This window comes from Orbicella faveolata, unplaced genomic scaffold, assembly GCF_042242905.1.
Source record: "Orbicella faveolata isolate gen_17 unplaced genomic scaffold, um_ofav_v1 contig_4, whole genome shotgun sequence".
Classification (NCBI taxonomy): Eukaryota; Metazoa; Cnidaria; class Anthozoa; order Scleractinia; family Merulinidae; genus Orbicella; species Orbicella faveolata.
The window spans coordinates 2,200,342-2,219,452 of record NW_028301569.1 but is presented as its reverse complement, the minus strand read 5'-3'; the positions used below and the strand labels follow the sequence as shown (position 1 = coordinate 2,219,452).

Here is a 19,111-nt window from a genome sequence, read left to right as displayed (position 1 = left end):
CAAATACCATCAAAACCAAACCCAGGAAGAAAATTAGTATAGACGGTTTGAGTGAGTTTCAGTGGAAGGAAATTGAGGCAAAAGTTGAAATTGGAAGCGGGTCTTTTGGAGTGGTCTATAAAGCGAAGTTTAACGGGAACACGGTGGTTGTGAAGCGTTTGCGAAGTGAGCGGCCAGCCGAGATTGCTTTTGCCAAAGAAGGTAGGCTGCTAAACACCCTTCACCATGAGAATATTGTTGAAATCCAAGGATGCTGTTTTTTCCCCTGTGCTCTAATGCTGAGTTATCAGTGTTTCGACTTCCCTCCTTTCGGAATTGAGAAGGAAGTAAATAATCTACTTTAATTTCTGGAAGTGATGGATTCTTTTGAAGAAACTTCATTAACTGTTTTCTTACCGACAGTGCTAAAAATAGCCCAAAATATTTCACGTGCCCTTACATATCTTCACGATAAAGATGTTACTCACAGAGACCGGGAATGTACTTGTTAGTAACGGGCATTACAGTGGGGAGGAAAACCGCGAGCAAGCGTTAAATGTTTTGAAAGTAAGCCCGATCGTGTGCAAAGTAACAGACTTTGGGGAAAACAGATCTCAACTTATTCGAACATCGATGGCAATGCATTCTCGCACAAGCAACCTTGGGTACCCTCCCCTACATGGCACCTGAATTAATATTAAACAACTTGGAAGGGGCGTCTGTAGAGGACCTCAAGAACATTGATGTGTAGGCTCTGGGGATGACCTTGTTTGTGCTACTCAATCCCGATCTGCAAGGCCCTTAATTATTAAAACATGGGGTAAAGGTACTAATGCCTTACAGAAAAGTGATCGAGGGCAAAATGCGGGCGCAAGAAATACCAAGGATGTCGGAGAAGTATCATCGAAAGCAGGCATCAGAATGGAACAAAGTGGAAAAGGTATTCCATCAGTGCATAGCGTTTGATGCTACTGCGAGACCTGCTGCCCGGGACATTCAACGATTACTTGAAGACCAAGTAACAAACTGAAGGTACATGCGCTTGGCAGTCAGTCAGCAAAGCGCTGTGGAGCAGTTTGATCAAGATATGCTAGCGTGCTGTGATGAAGCAAATGACCCGCAAAACCACATCATATTCGTGGAGCATGACGCGACAAACGCTTGCAGTTTTCTTAGTCTAGCGATCTCTGACTCTTTGTTAAGTTTGACTAACACAAGCGACACGTCTTGGGATCAGGTAGCTGAAATAGCCCACAAAGTTATCATTGAACTTCCATCTTTGTTGAACAATGTCAGAGATCGTACCCGCTATTATGATGTACTCGAAGCCTTACAGATAATGAGGACACACAAGCTTATCCCTCAGGAAGTGGCGCTCTCTGAGAATATTGTATCCGACAGCTGTATCTTCTCACCTCAAGGTCGCCATCTTCTACGCAGCGCATTGCCATCTGCACCAAACCAGGCAACGTCAGTATACCCATATACCTGTGTGCCTTATGTCTTTCTAGTTGGAGTTCTAAATGGTTGTTACTTTGCCTTAGACGCTCATCCAATCGGAGAAAAGCTAGGAGGAGATGGCAATGGTATGCTGACGATTTTTTCAAGCACTGATTCCGCCAGCTGCGATTCCCTGTGCCATTGGATCTGGACCCGGCTAGCTGATGGAGCTGTTCAAGACGATGGAGGCCAGTCATTATCTGCGGTGATTCAGACTTCACCAGCGAATGAACCTGTACAGGTAGGCACTAAACGGATTAGCGTATGCAAGACAAGCAACTGAATATTAAGCTCCATGTCTTACCTGCATGCGATTGTTGAGCTCGAAGCATAGCCACCAAACCAAGGGTTAAACAATTTCGCTGGACAGTAATTACTATTATTATATGGCTAAGTCCGTGAGCGGGCAAGATGAACCAAATCCTGTGCTGTGATTGGACAAGATGGCGCTATCTTGCCCGCTGGGGGTTACGCGCTGTGTTCCGCAACAAAAATTCTCGAAAGCCATAGTTTGACCTCATGCTTATACTTACGAAATAGAAAACAGACCGTGTTTCTATCGAGTTTAGGTGTAAATCTAAAGGCGTTCTATCACGAACGCCGTTCACTATCTATTCTGTTGTAGATGTGCGCTTAAACAGTGCGCGGTTGTTATCAAAATGACGGCTGATTCTTTGTGTTTTCGAGGTGTCTGTGACGAGGATTTAGATACAGTTTTTAACGACTAGTAGATTCATACTAAAACATTTAGATTATTCACTCTCGATTTCTATGCGTGATAGTTGACTCGGGCTGCACCTTCGTCCACTATCGCGCGATAGAAATATCGAGCTCATAGTCTAATTGTTTAATAGAAACACGATTTTAAATCAATCAGCGCGCGTATTTTCTTTGGGCTATTTTCTAAATATAGATATCTTCATATTTTGTTTCAGGACGTATACCAAGTTGGTAGAAATAAGAAGAAAAAGCTTTGGTAAGTGTGTAACATTGGATATTAAACGCGACCATCTTTAAACTGTTTTGAAGAAGGCATATAGGAAAATAATTATGCTTTTGCGATCTTTATTTTTCCCTCGACGAGGAAGAGCGATTTTTTTTTTCCGTAGTTGGACCTTTTATTTTGAAAAAGCTTACATACAATTCATAGTTACAATTAAACTACTTACAATACAATACTTAAAATAAATTTACCTATAATATGTTGACAATAAACTGCTTACTACTATTTTTTTCAACATTAACATTACGCTACATACAACACTTACGGGTAACTACTGTACTAACAATAATACTATATAATTACAACTGATTTCCACAGGATATATTCTATTCAATTTACGTAATTGCTAAGATGAAAATTTTGCGAGGTTTTTTTTTTTTTGGATTGCGAGAAGTATAGGACAAATTGAACTAAGCGAAGCCTTCTATTTTTAACATAAAATTTAGTTTCCGGACAAAAACATCCCAATTACGTGCACGTTATGTGATTTTCTGGAAATGAAAGTAGAATTTGGCATAGAGGAGGTAGAAATTTAGTTTTTTCATTATATTATCGTTATCAGAAGCTCAGTGTTCCGAAGAGTACTTCTTTTGAGCTTAATGTGATGGAAGAGTTTTCCTTTTCATTAAACCAGCATAGCACTTTCCGGAGAAAGTCGACTGCAATATGACAACCTAAGAAGAAGTGAAGTAAAGAGTCGTCATCCCCGCAGTAATGACAACCCTTGTTGTCTTCAATTCCGTATAACTGTAATTCTTTCTTTGTAGTGACAATACGATGAGCAAGTTTGTAAAAAAATTCTTTTAATTTATTTTGCTTATGATTGCCTTTATCCGCTTAAAAATTGTGCTCCAAGAGAGAGTGAACTGTGGAAGGTCGCGTTGCCACTTGTTAGGGCCAGTTGCGCAAGGTTCCCTCCTGTTCAAAAAAAGCTAGTAGTAATCTTTACATGTTAATTGAGATAGGTCGATCAACAGCGACGGTGACAGGTGAAAAGTGGAATTCCCTGGAGTAAAAATTGAATTGGTGCCAAAATAGTCCCTCGCCTTTCCAGCAGTCGTTTAGGGATAGCCGACAGAATTTGAAAATAGGTAAGAAAATTGGACTTGACTGAAAATCTGCAAAATTCAACTACATTCCACTGGAATCGAGAGTGTCACCAATCGAGTGGACTCCTTGGTCAAACCAATCCTGATAAAACACAGTTTTACCACCTATTTTTATTTCTTTGTTGTTAAAAAGGATTAATTCCTTGTCTCCGTTCGTGTCATAGATACTCTTCAGTTCCAAAAAGAAACTCAGAATTTGTTTGTAGAAGGATGGCATTTCAATCGACTTTAGGAAATTTTCGTCAGATTTACAGGGAAGCAAGAAGTATAAGCCCCCATGTTTCTTAAAGAAAGAACAAGGGATGACTTTCCAATTTTCTGTCCCCTGGCTGTCACTTTTTAGGAACCTTTGAATCCATGCCAAACGTAAAGCCTTACACAAAGTTTCAACGTGTGTTACACGCAGACCACCTCTTTCATAATCTTGATATAGAACTTCCTTTTTGATTTTGTCCTGCTTTTCCTTCCAAATAAATTTAAAAATTGAAGATTGAATTTTTGCAATGTAATCCTTGTGAATGTCTAGCACGGCAGCAGAGTGAACGATCTGTGAAATCCCTAGAGACTTAAAGATTAAACAGCGCCCAAAGATCGAAAGTTGGCGCGATCTCCAGGTACCCAGCTTTGCATTAAGGTTTTCAATTTTTTGGTTGACATTTTTTCTCTCATTTCCCGCCTTATCGTGAGAGATATCAATCGCCAAGACTTTAAGCGGTTCTTTCGTCCATATGAAGTTGAGAGGTCTTTCGGTACGCTGTTTCCATGGACCTAGCCAAAGAGCTTTGGTTTTGGATTCGTTGAGTTTTAGGCCAGATAAAATCCCGAACTCGTTTAGTATGAGCAAGGCGTTTTGGACCGATATTAGGTTACTGCAAATGAGAGAGGTGTCGTCCGCAAATTGGCTAATTTTAAGTTCCTTATGAAAGATAAAAATGCCGCAAATCGAATTATCTTGCCGTATTTTATTCGCAAGTATCTCCGCAGATAAAATTAACAGATAGGGTGATAGTGGACAACCTTGCCTTACTCCTCGAGACAACTTGAGCTGCTTAGTAGTGAAACCATTATGATTAATAACGGAACTCTCTGCATTACAGCAGAAAGTTTCTATCCAACGCTTAATAGAAACACCAAAGTTGAAAATTGACAGGACCTGTTGAATCATTGGCCACCCGATTGTGTCAAAGGCTTTGCGAAAGTCGAGCTGGAGGAGAATGCCTGGTATATTTTCCAGTTCTGTCTGTTCTAAGAGGTCACGTAGAAGACGTATATTCTGACCGATAAATCTGTCTTTCATAAAGCCTGTTTGGTCAGTATGTATTAACTGCGGAAGTACCTTTTAATTCGTGTAGCTATTGCTTTGGATGCAATCTTGTGGTCAACATTTAACAAGGTTATTGGCCGCCAATTTGTGAGCTTCAGAGTGTCAGAATCTGCCTTTGGAATGGGGGTGACAACCCCCTTTCTCTGTGAAATTGACAGCTCCCCTCTCGAATATGCTGTGTTTACACTTTCAACTAAGTCGCTAGCTAGAAGCTCAAAGAACTTTGTATAGAACTCTACTGTAAAGCCGTCTTCACCTGGTGACTTCCCGAAATTGAAGGTTTTTAAAATCTGACGGCATTCTGCGATGGTTAATTCTCCTTCTAAATTTTCTTTGTCATCATCACTCAGCCTAGGAAGTTGCACGGAGTGGACGAAGTCTGCGAAGAGTTCATGTGAACCAGCATGTTCTGACTGGTATAAATTCTGATAAAAATTTTCAATTTCTTGTCATAATTGCTTGTGGCCCGTTATTTTAACTCCCTCGCTAGTTTCCAGCTCAGTAATAGTCTTCTGATTAAAATTTTTTGCCTCCATATTGAGGAAGAGCGATAATACCGGAAATTGAAGCCCCTTTCGAATAGACTAAGAGTCTGGTCTAAAAAATGTATCCGTTTTTAATGGGGGCTAAACATTGTCATATTTTGGTCTGACGTAAGGGTTTCAGAAGCGCGTCCGCGCAATTGTTGGAGAGTACTCCCTCCTCTCTGGCGATGTAAAGACTGACATAAGAGAATGGACTGGGCTTATTTTTGAATTTCATTCAAAAATGAAGTCCAACCAATTGATGTAGCCTAAAGTCGATTTGCTTATGAGATAAGTAGTTAGAAATATAATCAGGTTCGTGTGGACTAAAAACAAACCGTCTGAGAAGCGGAAAGTACATTTGGGTTCTCGCGAAGTGAAATCGACACTTTTTTTCCGTTTCTGTGACGTTTAAATGATGTTTTTGTTAACAAAGGATCAATTAATTCAGTGATGACTGACGACACTAATCTAATCCAATCTATACAGTGACGATTCTAAGACCCATGAAAGCCAAAGTTGGGGATGCTGAAGGATCCACACCAATCATCAAGTCTGTACGTGACTTCAGCTTAGACAGGTACATATGATGATCCTAGCCGGGGAAGGGAAGGGAGATTCAGTGCTGAATATGATAGTTGCAGTAGTAGGAATGAACTTAGTATGACTTATTTGTTCAGTTTCCGCAGAATTAAAAGGAGAACCCTGCGTTTTATCCTAATCTACCTTTTATCATTTTTATTTTGAAAATTCTGAAAAAGGAGTGTAATAATATACAATAGGCCAATTTTCTCCTTTTTTGCAGTACCAACAGAAAGGCTGATCATGACAACAACAAAGTAGAGGACGGTAAAGGATCTATACCATGTCACAATTTTGGAAAACCTGCGCACGATATCAACAGGTATTGATGATGGATCTGGGGAAAGCTCCCCCGCCCTCCGTTCATCCCAAGGCCAAACTCAGCCCTGTTCCCTCGCCAAAATGTATTTACCTTCGCGCAGAATTGTTTCCCCTCAAAACCCTTTTAGCAGGTTAGAGGGGAAGTGGAACCCTTTTCAGTAAGTGGTGGGAACGCAAATCGGGCTTCATAAATTGGAACTCCAATGCTGCAGTTCTAGAACGGCTTTTAAAATATAAAGTTCAAATGCTTGATTACCTTCGTGATAAATTAATACTAACACTAAGTATATTGAAATTAGACACTAATTCACCCCAACTATTTTTAGTTATTCTTCCAAGATTGACGAGAACGAAGTTCAGAATGCTTCAGGATCCGCTCTGAGTCATAGAAAGAGAAAATCTCGTGACGCCAGCTTAACAGGTAAGAATGATTGCTTTTGCTTTAAGGGGAGGTACAACACTGAAAACTCTAAGCTCACACATTGCTCTTTCAAAAAGCGAGACCTTCCGTCCTGTCCAAATGCCCTTCGACGCTTCCCCGGCCCTCATTATCCATGTGAAAAGACGTATATTCAAATTTTGCTCTAATTGATTAATTAGGAGAAAATAATAAAGGTCGCTGACACTAACTGAGACTCGTTGCAAATAATTTTAAAGGGACGACCCAGCAACTAGCGAGAACAAATTTGCAGATGTGATGGGCTCAAGAAACAAAGAAACAAGAAACAAAAATGATGGCAGTTTAGACAGGTCGGTAGAAATACGAGTGTATCTGAATATCCTTAGACAAACAAAGGTGTTCGCCTTCTCCCTTACAACAGAAATTATAAAGTGTATTATTTTTTGATGTGAAGAAATTGAGTTAGTACTCATTGTTTAAGAAAAAAACACTGGTTTTATAATTGCTTCTCTCATGCAGAAGCCGCTTTGAAGATATTGAAGATGTCGTTGATCTTACTCATTGCCTGAATTCTGCATCAGCGCAACAAAGTATTTCCTCACCAGAAACCAGGTAATATGTTATCTCATGAACTTAATAATTTAATTGTCTTTTTCCTTATGTTATATATTTAAAAGAAACTCCCAGATGCAGTTTATTTGTTAACTGCCGGCCTCGGATGAACAAGGGAGTGGATTCCACCCACCAATCAGGCCCAATCTGAGGCTTAAAAAGAGTATTTATCCTAAGATGCCGAAACTTTCCATAGCTTTATTCATTCATCTCGTAAATTAATATGCCAACTGTGTATTTATGATTTTACATGTAAGACATTGCGAGGCAAGGCATAATTACTTGTAGGTTAGGCCAGATATCTACTTTAATTTTTGATGTATTTGTTTATATTTTTCCAGTTATTTTAGTTTGATTTTAGTTTGTTGAAAAAATGACTGCATTACTCCAAAAAAGGACAGATATAGTAGTGCTTTCGAATAAATACGATATACGTTTTGTTACACAGCGGGGACATTGTCGCAAAGATTCAAGATGTCGTTGATCTTACCGGGTCCCAGAGTCCCACATCAGCAGACCAACAGATGCCTTCACCAAAGACAAGGTATTATATCTCGACGTTTATAATGTCAAGACGCTCAAGTAAAGACTGAGGCAGATTTCGTGAACCGAATAGATACCGGATAGATACAAGAAAAATTCTGAACAGCCATGAAACCATTCTTTTAACTGAGAAGTCATTTTAGCGTTGTTTGATTTCAGCTCATTAATTAACATTGAGTGTAAAACATTCTAGTCTGCATGCATAGGGTATATTTGCAATCAGTTTCTTATATAAAAGTATTCACTTTGCTCTCCGGCGGACGTCAGTACAAGACAGGTTTGATAGTTATTTGCTTTCATGGTTTTACTGTGGGATACTAAAGCGAAAACTGAAACTTTCAATAGTGTTTCATTCATTTACATCCAACAATGTCTATATTAAGCTGCTTAATGCTGCCGGGCAAATATATTTTGCTTTGAACGATGATCGATATTCTCTGGTGGCCTCTTGTGTATCAACTAGGGAGTCCTTAAATGACTGTTTCATGAATGGAGAAGGGCTTCCAACTTACTCTCCCGTCCTTATTAATCTTTATTCTGGTCATTCCTTTGCAATTTGCAGTAAATGGAAATGCTCAAGTGACGAAGAAAGTGACAGTAGTAGCGGGCATGAAGCATTTCGTGTCACTGAGTATTATAAAGCCAACCCTAAACTTCCTGTATATACAAAGAAAACAGAGGTTCGTGGACCACTGAGAGTTGTAAAACTTCTTAGATCAGTTGGAACGTCGCTTCCCATAAGCGTCGCCTGTATCCAATAACGTATCCATGTCGACACCGAAGCATTGAAATCCATCGAGGATCTCAAGTGTGATGATCGTGGTTGCTGGCTTAATAACAGTAACAAGAAATTCCGTTTTGTTGTTGACAAGGGTGGAAATGTCTCCAAAGACGTTAGTGAAGAAATAAATGGCTCAGCTGTTGTTCTTACGCTTAAGAGAGAGTACTTCTGCTTGAAAGACGGGATTCTAAATGACTTTAGGAAGAGGATTAATGTCATTTATGGTAGGTTACTTTTGACGTTTATGTAGAAAGGGTTTACCCGGGTGTCTCTACCCGACGTGAGGGTCTCAATGGGGATCAACCGTTAAACGCCGAAAAATGTGATCCTTTGGCTTAAAAAATTATAATAGAGCAGTGACCGTCATGTGACCGGCATCGCTCTATGCAGTGGTGCGATAGCTGTTTAGAGACGGGATTACTCCATAACCGATGAGTTACCAAGCACGTATGCAAGGTTACAGATTTGCTTGCCTGAGCCATTTGGGTTGTAAGCATTTTGCCGTTTCAAGAGGATTACCCTAAAGAACAGTCCGAAGATTTTGGAGCTATTATTACCCGTGCAGTTGCAAAGGCCCATTACACAAAATAGAAGATAGAGATAAATTATATTTGAAGATTTGCGTTTGCTTTTGAAAGCGGAAATCTCTATATTTTTTCTCAATAGGTCGAGACAGGACAGAATTTGATTTTGATCACGGGTATGTCATGCTACAATGTCGCGCAACTTTTATCAGCTTCAATGTCGAGAAGTAAAATGAAGTAAATTTCGAGTTGAAAGGGCTCAATTTGCCCTTCAGTAAGGACACCGGTTCGCGCTAATTGTTTCTGCGCATCCTTACTGCACACGCAAATTCACACGCCACGTCACGGCATCGAGGGCGCGCTAAAGGGAAAACGAAGTCCGTGACCCCCAATTTTTTTTTCATTTCTGAAACAAGTAATTCATCTGTCCGCAATAAAAGTTTGAAGAAAATCTATCGAGTAGAACATTTTCGCGCGAACGTCCTTAAACCGTTAGATGTAAAAAAATGTCCACTGTCGACAACCTTAAAACTAAAATACAAACTGTTAGTGGTAAAAGCCACTAACCTATGACAAATGAAGCATCACTGATATTAATATATCACATTATAGGGCCTAATGGTATGATGCATCGATATTGTTTGGTTCAGTATTCCTTTAAAGGAGGCGCCGAACACTCAATTGAGCTCAGACCACATGGAAATTGCAAGTCACGGTCGACAGGATACATAAGGACTACTTGGACCAGTACCAAGACTTTCCTGAAGTCGGCTTCTGAAGAATCTAAGCCAGGGGAAGTGGTCTACAAAACAGTCACAGAAGAACTTGGGGATCTGCCCGGCTGTTCTGGCATAGGACAACTCCCCAGAGGTAGACAGCAAGTAAAGGCCAGAGACAAAACGAGTGTGCGCGTGAAGAATATTTCTGGGGCAGGAAAACAAGATGGTCCGTGGTTTCGTCTTCTCGGCGATTGTAAAAAACAAGCAAGCGACCGGAAATCAGCATTCATAAGAGACGTAAAAGTCGCTCCAGAACCAATGTGTGTCCTTACAACCGACAGACAACTGAATGATATGGTAAGATTTTGCTGTAATCCAGTCGAGTTCAAACCCTTCACCGAGGACCCAACATTTGACATAGGTGACTATATTGTGACGCCAATCACGTACCTGCACTTATTGTTAGAAAACAGAAAAGATGGCAAGCACCCTTCAATGATAGGCCCTGTCCTCATTCACGAAAAGAAAACGACAGAGACATATTCCGTTTTTAGCGGAACCCTGAAATCACTAAACCCAGGCTTAGGCAAAGTCTTAGCGTTTGGTACTGATGGCGAGAAGGCTCTTGTCACTGCATATGTGGAAGACAGAGAGGAACTGTCTTTGAAGCTGGGCTTGGAGATGCTTCGAGCATAGACATGTTTGCCAAACAGCTCGGCCAGCTGGAGGAACCATGGTCAGCACTACACCAAAATGGGCGGAATTTCTTCAAATGGTTTCATAATCACAAGAGCGCTGATTTCGTGAACTCTGTTATTAGTCCAGTTCGTCAAAGAGCCAGACTGGGATGTCCACCCGAAAAGTTCACAGCCAACCGTTCAGAGGCAACCAACAATGTATTGCAGGACTTCTTGTCACGTGAATCGCATGGAAAGAAGAAAGTGGATGAGTATTCCTTTGCATCATCTGTTGAGAAGTTGGTCAAGATCCAAAAGGAAGATGTCGAGCCAGCAGTAGTAGGAAGAGGGGAATACAAATTGAGAAAAGAATTCCGGTACCTTGAAGTTGTCCCCAGCGAATGGAGCCGAATGCGCAACGATCAGAGAAAAGCAGTGTTAGAAAAAATTCACGAGGCTAACATTGATGAAATGCAACAGCCAAGCGTTACCCAAGCCACGAATGCCCTTCGAAGAGGAGCACATCCCGTTATGCAGGAAATTCAAAGTATCGGAATCGACTGGATACCTCATGACGTTTTATCTGCAATAGTGAATAAGGCGGATTCCCTGAATAAAGAACATCATTCTGTATAATGCCGCAAAACAATGAGACAGTCGTTGTGCCGTGAAAGTCAAATCCCAGAGATCCACACGTGGTAAACCTGTTTGCTAACGGAAAAGATGAATGTGCAAAATGTCCCGGATTTGCCGCATTTTCAATCTGTGCCCACACCCTGGCTGCATGTTTGGCCATAGATCGTCTAAAAGATTTTCTTCGTTGGCTGGTTAGTACGAAGCGTAATTCGGGCGGGATCAATTTATCCGCGGCAGTTGCTTACGGCATGCCCAAAGGAAGGGGCCGTAAAGGGGAACGTGCTCCCAGGAAACGTTCTGTTGGAAACAAAAAACCAGTCTCAAAAGTGGTGTCTGTACAGGCCGTCTGTACAGAAAGCCTTCGAATGTATACTTCCACTGCAACGTTCCATGCGTTTAAAGAAAACAGCCAAACTTTGATGGAAGGTCTTGTTTCGTGAATTTAGATATAGAATCCCTTCTCACTTATGTCCACAGGCAGTTTATCAGAAATCACCTGGGAATTTAGACATCCCTTGAAAACAAGATCGCGAAAACCTAACAGGTAAATCAGTGTTTCACAGGTGTGACGCAAAAACAAGCGGTAATGCAAGCAAAAAAATCGACAAGTTCTCCTCTTCGTAAGACGTGCACGTTAACCTTAAAAAATTGAAAGCATGCCGCAAACGCAAAATTAGTGCCACGCCCAGATCAGCTACATTAGAACGGTTTCTTGTCCACAGTCCTACTACGTTTGCGTTGTCAAACTTGCTTTTCTCTATACTACGTTTGTGTCACATTTGTGAAGCAGCCTTGATTAATTAACATTCATCGCTGTAGAGAATCCAGAATGTTTTCCTTTATAAGTCTCGCTAAACGCGTTTTTATTGAGGATCCCTACCTTGTCTGGATTCGCCTTTACTTTTGCTAGCTTACTGCGCTTTAAAGATGGTTTTGCGTAGTATCCTTAACCATGAAAAAGCCTTTCCGTACACTTTAATTCGCTTTTGACTGCAGACCTGAGCGTTCAGTGTGCGACTAATGTATACAACAGCTACATGGAATACGACACAAGTAATTGTAAACCTGGAACTGGTCCGATCATTTATGAAACGAGAGTGGCATATCGCTAGTGAGGTCCCAGTCGGTAGTTGATGTAACGGAAATATCATTGTGACTTTATTAGAAGGAAATGTTTTGTAAACTGTATGGCTGAAGACACCAACACGAAATTCATATACGCGAGAGTGGAGATTATTCGCGCTGAAACTAACGCGAGCAACTATACCGAACTGGCATTTCAAGATTACTATATTTTCTCGATTTATAATCTTGTAAACCCCCTTTAAACTCTTTAAACCCTTTAAACCCGGCTGGGCCAGGCATACTTTGTTTCTACGTTTTAGCTAAGTTCGATGTTTATTCCTTATATTCTATGGCAATTTTTGTTTCCATTTCTTATAGTCCTACTTACAGGGTAACCGGGGTTTAATCGAGTAAGTCGTAACTTGTTATAAACATTTATTGCGCTCACTACTTGACCAAAAAAAAAGGGCTATAGAATAACTTTTTGTTTGCTGGCATTTTTTCCAAAAAAGATATAATTATATATAATTACATTTCCTTAGTTTATATATATATTTTTTTTTACAGAATACCGTACACAGGCGCGTTATGTTACTTTGTGCTTTTATTTATTTATTCATTTATTTATTTATTTATTTATTTATTTATTTTTATTTATTTATTTTTTTAACTTCATTTAAAGCGAATGTTCTGAATCACGTTGTTTTCAGTTAGAATGATTTTCGTTTGAAACAGAACAGTAAAGAAGTGTTGGGTTTATACTAAGTAATTAATTAAAGACTAGCATTATTGAGGGATATAGGAAACTGAAGGCGGACGTTCCAGTTGAAACTTGTAGTACATTAATAATTTTAAGGTTACAGTATACCTTCGGGTCGGCAATTTTCTTCAAATTTGGCTTTTTGGGTCGAAGTAGTGGTCGAAGATTAATCTTGAATTTCTGAAAAATATTTTGAAAAAGGCTAAATATTGGCGGAGAAATGGCGGTTTTTCGTTTTCGCCGGAAGTAAAAGTTTACCTCTTGATTGACAGCCCTATGGCGCGTATGCAATCAACCGAGACGATTTTCGCGGGAATTACCTGTACGGATGTCACGAATTGACTTCTCAGTTGATCAGCCTTGTTGTTCCGACTACCAAGCATTCTTGGTATTAGGTGTAACTCTGTTAAGTTAGAAGTGAACATAGACCACGTTAAAAACATGAACCAGTTCGAAAAAGCGAAAACAGCGAAGAACAAATGAAAATACATCAATGAGTGAAGAAGCGAAAGTTCGCCTCGCGGATGAAGCTATAGCTATCGTATCAAAAAATTCGTGGTAAGAGAAAAGAAAGGTTCTGTAAAAATTTTGGAACTTGACAGCAATAACAGGGATGTTGACAGAGACTCTTCTGATGAGTCCGATATCGACGAATCGTCGGATTCAATGAGACCATTTGAAATATTATCCATGCAAAGTTGACCACAAACGGTTGCTCCACAGCGCTTTCTTTTGTTTATTTTCTTCGCGCAGCCACTCAAGCGTTGGTAACCTCTTTAGTCTTCCCCATTTTGCCAGACCAGCTTCAAGAACAACCGAGCTACGGAAAAATTATTTCTCCTCCTTCGGCCTTCTTCGGCGCCTTGAGCGCATTGCGAAACACAAGGGTATTTTGGAGATTCGCGCGTAGATTTCACCAGGAGGTTAACGGTAGTAAACCTTCCCAGTTGAAGGCGTTTGTGGACGGAGTTTGTTTACGAAGCAGAAGATTCTTCTTAGCGCTGTTTTCTCGAAAAAATTTTTCGCTTGAAGCAGGCACAGTTATATCTAAAAGGGAATTTGTTCAATTGCCCTCAAATTTGGACAGTAGCTAGTTTAAGATATAAACTACAAAAACGTGTCTGCGAATTGCAAGTTTCGAAATACTTTTTCTTCGAGAGCGATTTTTGTACGATCACTCCACATTTTCTTAATCCTATTTCGAAGATGTTTTGTAACTTTTTACTGCAATTGAATATGCCAAAACGCAGACACGTTTTTTAAGCGCTTTGGGCCCTGAAACCCAGGAAAAAATTAAATTGGCGAAAAACAAAATTCGCTTTGACTTGTAGCTTTCAAAAGGTGATTCGGGCGCTCGCATTTAGTGGTCGTGAAAAATTCGACAATTCATTTTATTTCAAAATTCTTGGTGTAGTTTGATAGCCAGCTCTATAAGCTTTAATTTGATATAGGTGTTTAGGTATCTACAGCTTAAACTGCACGCGCTACATCGCTTGCACGCGAGACACCCCTGAAGGTATGCGGTAACCTTAAGGAAGTAGATGTAATGGACCTTTTCGGTAAAACGGCGGCCATTTCGAATTCTTTTGTTTCAAATAGCTATTATGGGATGCTCAAGGGTGGGGGGCAAATTAGTATTTATTTGCCTACTGAACATCCCATAATAGCTATTTGAAACAATGGAATTCAAAATGGCCGCCGTATCGCCGAAAAGGTCCATTGAATAGTAATTAACTTTGATCGTTTGTAATCGGAACAATTTTGAGCTATGTTCCTAACCTGGAGGTCACCATATGTTGTGTTGTAATAGATCTTACTCGCTTTCCCGTTTTCTTTTTGCTTCATTTATTACAGACCAGGTTATGATACTTTTGAAAATTCTTTCTTTCAAATTTTCAGTTGCGTGTATACGAATGAACAGTTTGCCTTAGTTGGATAAAAGAACAATTCTCTAAAGAATATCACATGGTCTTAAATGAGAAAACAAACCATCCAAGTAATTTTTGTTTCGTCTTTCGTTAATTTTAGTGACAGGTAAAATAAAGCAACATGTTTTATTCCTTACTTCTGCAAACAGTGACGAGTGTTTTTAATTGGAAGGGGGTTAGCATTGGAATGACACGGTCGTGAGCGCGGGGAAGCCGGGAAGTGAGGTGTGCTCCCCCAGATAGCATTTCGGCAGTCAGCCAAAAGCAAAACCGTATAAGAAAAGAACTGTTTTACATTTTACATTTCTGGACTGTTTTACATTCAGATATTTAGGAACATAAATTTTATGGCACATGCAATATTCATCTCAAACAAAACAAATCGATACACTTTTCACAGCAGGTCAAAAGCACGCAGACAAAGTTTTTCAGATCGTAAATGGAAAGTCCCGACATGTGTCACGTAACAAAACGACGCCCACTTACAATGCACGACACGTTGGCTTTGGAATGTTTTTGTGTTTTTTCCCAAAACAAAATAGACGCCCCAAAAGAAAACCAATGCACGACACGTTGGCTCTTGACTGGTTTTCTGTCTCACGAAATGTTTAATTTGCATATTTGATCGAGCAACGCGTTTCAGGCCGAGATGCTGAATTGATATTCATCGCAAAGCTAACAAAATTTTGGCTTCTCATTTTAGTGAGGAAAATTCATATTTTGGCGAAAAAAATGGTACCCCGCGTTTTACACCAGACCCCGCGTTTTCCACACCCCGAGATCCCGTACCCCGCCCCCCCCCCCCTCCCCCCCCCCCCCGCCGCGTTTTCCACCTAGCCCCAGAATACCTATGGCTCTAAAATCTCGCTCAGGCTAAATATGTAATGACGGCGTTCAATTGTAAATGGAAATACGAAAAATTAGCAGTTCGACTCACCGTTCGCGTTCGCGGTCATTTTGCCTTGGTTGTTTTGCAGAGGACGGCTATGAAATGTACAAAGGTTTACTGAACACACTTTACAATCATCGTTTTGCTCATTAAACCTTTTGTTTGGTGGTGCTCATTGACGTCGTGGTGTGCGCCAGACTCCGTCCACACTACGCCGGAGAAATTTAAAAACGCACACAGCTTTATTTCTACGGTTAGGCCTACGGTCGAGAGTAATCCGTCACGAAAACAGAGCTTTTCGAAAACGCTCTTCAAACCGGAGGAATTTGAAAACGCTGGCTTTGAGTTTTCTTGTGGACGGAAAACGTATTAAAACAGACCTTTTCGAACACGATAGCGTGAGGAGAATCACGTGATTTCCCTGGCCGAGATTTCCTCAAACAAGGATATAAAACAACCGGTGATTGTTGTGTTTTTAAATTGCTTCAGTGTAGTGTGGACGGCCGGGCCTAAGCTTCCTAGGCTTCTAATGAAGTCAATAATCAGAAAGCGTTCTTCAATGAGTCCACAGAGGAAAAAATCGGAGGTCCCGCGCAAAGGAGAAATGCATCATAAATAAACACCGCAAACAAAATAAAAATTTAGGAGTGGAACTCTTTAAGGACCTCTATCAAGTTTAATATTAGTTATATGTTACCAGTGTTATAACGAAGGCTAACCCAAATATTTTCACTCTACTGTATAGACAGCTGAAGACAGACGGCAAAAATTTCATTTTTGCCGTTTGCCGTTTGACGTAACGTCATGCTTATTCTCTCTATTACATGGTTCCAAGTTTAGCGAAAGATCCAGATCAAGTGGTAATCCACATCGGAACAAACGACTTTAGTCGTGATCCTCGCTCAGTAGCAGACAACATCATAGAATTAGCAAATGAAGCTGAAGGCTCAGCTAAAAAACGCAAGGTTTCGTTTCCAGCATCATTTGTCGTCGTGATTCCACACTCAAAAACAAAGTGAGACAGGTAAACAACTTGTTGAGCTCGTCGTGTCATCAATATTCTTGGTCTTTCATCGATTATTCAAACATTTTAGATAACCATCGTAATGACGATGGTATTCACTTGAACGGAAAGGGCACAGCTCTCTTAGTCCACTCAGTTAAAAACATTTCCTTTACAATCCGTAATATCTCTAGTTAGGATATTTTGGAGTCTGAGTCTGCATGCCCAAATGAGTTTTCTTCCAAGTCCAATACAGTGACATCAGGTTACTCTCTTCCCATCAACAGAGGATTTAAGAGCTTCTGCCTGAGAGATCGGGGCAGACTTGGAATTGAAGGTTGACCGATTTCGCTTAAAATTGGTGCACAAAGTCGTTACGTGGACTTATATAATATGCCAAAGTTTCAGCTTCAATGACCATTTTTTAGCCGAGTTCTGGATATCAGCCCCTAAGGGGTCCCCAAAGGCTTATTTTCAGTGTAATTTTGGCCACTTTTCAATTTCTCTTTTAGCAACGTACAATTAATTTCAGACAAACCCAAAACCATATTTGTAATGCCCTATCCTTAGGCGCTTATGGGTGAAAACATTAGCTCACGAGAATTTTTTGATAGCCTATGGCTGTTATCACAACGTGGTCCTATTTGAAGCATATGGGAAGCAACCGGAAATGGCCTGTTTTTCAGATAGCATAATTTCCATGCCCATGTTTTACATCGTAAATTCTTAGTATCCCTGCAAAGTTCAGCTCTTAGTTTAGTAATATCAAGAAAAAAATACTAAGGGTGAGACTTTTTTACTACGAAACACTTTAAGAGAAATTACTTACTACGCACTTCCTGTCAAGGTCTGAATTACTTATGAGGAGAGATTTTTAGACACCAGCCGCACAATTAACAACCAATCAAAGTAAAGATTCCAAAGTAAATTATTTAAAGGAAATATATATTTCCAAACCATAAACTAGAAATTAATTTTCCTACTGACGGATTTGAAAACAAAGTGAGACAGGTAAACAACTTGTTGAGCTCGTCGTGTCATCAATATTCTTGGTCTTTCATCGATTATTCAAACATAATTAACAACCAATCAAACATAAACTATTTGAAACTTATGATGGAAAGAGCGTGGTTAAGGAAGAGGGCGTTAGTGACGTCGTGAAAAAGATGTATAAGTCTTCGAAAGGATCAGGAGTACGAAATATATATCACAAACTTAAAAACAGCAGGGGCACCCAACGATCGCTTTCGCTCAAATGCTTTTAAACGCTGTTTTAGGCTATCTGGAGTACTTTTAAAGTTCTGTAGGTTAGTTTCAGGTTGCGCTAAAAAAAAATTTATCTGTTCGGTTATTCTAGGGGAACTTGAGTATTCTCGAATTTATTAGGGACTTTTTGTCCATTCCCCGAAAACCTTAGGTCTTATCGCCTTTCCGAAAATAATAGCTGACCTTTTTTCGGTTCCCAAAACGACATTTTTAACAATCCAAGAACAACAGACATTAAATTTCTCAAATCACGAAAGTTCGAGGTGACAATTCTCTTTAGCAAATCAGAGGGGATTAAAGGCCTTCCGAACAGATAATTTACCGAAACGATCCGCTGGGTGCCCCTGAAACAGCTATAGTGGCGTCGCGGAACGAGATGTCCAGAGAGTGCTTGCAAAATCGTCAGTCCACCAAAGGCTCAACGTTCGTTTTGAAAACAAAGCAAGACTTCGACCGGTTCGGGCCGAACGGTCCAGATTCGCCATCAAATTGACTTGGTGGATATGAACAGATTGCGTACTAAGTACAAGGGAAAGACATACAGATATGTGCTATCAATTATTGATGTGTTCAGCCGCTACCATTGGTTAGTACCATTGCAAACAAAGAAGAGCTCCCAGGTGGCGCGTGAACTTCTTCGTATTTACACAGAGCATGGGGCCTCGCGCGTGATCCAGCGCGACCAGGGGCCCGTTTCTCGAAGCTCCCGAAAAGTTTTCCCACCTGGAAAGCCGTAGCAAAATCTTAAACTTTATGACTACAGAGCTAATCTATTCACATATTCTTAATAGAAACAGAGGTTCCATTCCGTACAAGAAGTTCCAGGCGTATACACCTCTCTGTCTTTAAATGCCGATTAACTAGAAATGGCTTTTCGGGCCCGAAAAGTTTCCGGAGTTTTCAAGAAACGGGCCCCAGGAGCGTGAATTTGAAGGAGCGGTGGCGGCGTTGTGTAAAAAGCTAGGC

General features: G+C 40.3%; 1 protein-coding gene and 1 pseudogene across 4 annotated transcripts; both read left to right on the top strand.

Annotated features, from left to right (window-relative positions):
- Positions 1 to 478: 478 nt before the first annotated feature.
- Positions 479 to 9,641, top strand: LOC110064828 (uncharacterized). 3 transcript variants are annotated; one of them, XM_020771929.2, is made up of 8 exons: positions 1,580 to 1,720; positions 2,415 to 2,455; positions 5,929 to 6,019; positions 6,245 to 6,343; positions 6,669 to 6,763; positions 7,000 to 7,092; positions 7,262 to 7,354; positions 8,460 to 8,572. In XM_020771929.2, exons 1-6 carry the CDS (start codon positions 1,707 to 1,709, stop codon positions 7,038 to 7,040), a joined length of 381 nt encoding a protein of 126 aa, XP_020627588.2. In that variant the 5' UTR covers positions 1,580 to 1,706; the 3' UTR covers positions 7,041 to 7,092; positions 7,262 to 7,354; positions 8,460 to 8,572. The 3 variants fall into 3 exon arrangements, with proteins under 3 accessions (XP_089132133.1, XP_020627588.2, XP_089132134.1); XM_089276008.1 differs by lacking the exons at positions 1,580 to 1,720; positions 2,415 to 2,455; positions 5,929 to 6,019; positions 6,245 to 6,343 and adding an exon at positions 7,803 to 7,898 and having other exon boundaries at positions 6,677 to 6,763; positions 8,460 to 9,641; XM_089276007.1 differs by lacking the exons at positions 6,669 to 6,763; positions 7,000 to 7,092; positions 7,262 to 7,354; positions 8,460 to 8,572 and having other exon boundaries at positions 479 to 1,720; positions 6,245 to 6,329.
- On the top strand, positions 8,794 to 10,958 carry LOC149100911 (uncharacterized; annotated as a pseudogene). Its single transcript, XR_016203031.1, has 2 exons — positions 8,794 to 8,902; positions 9,815 to 10,958. The product of XR_016203031.1 is annotated as an uncharacterized LOC149100911 (transcript).
- The last annotated feature ends 8,153 nt before the right edge of the window (positions 10,959 to 19,111 follow it).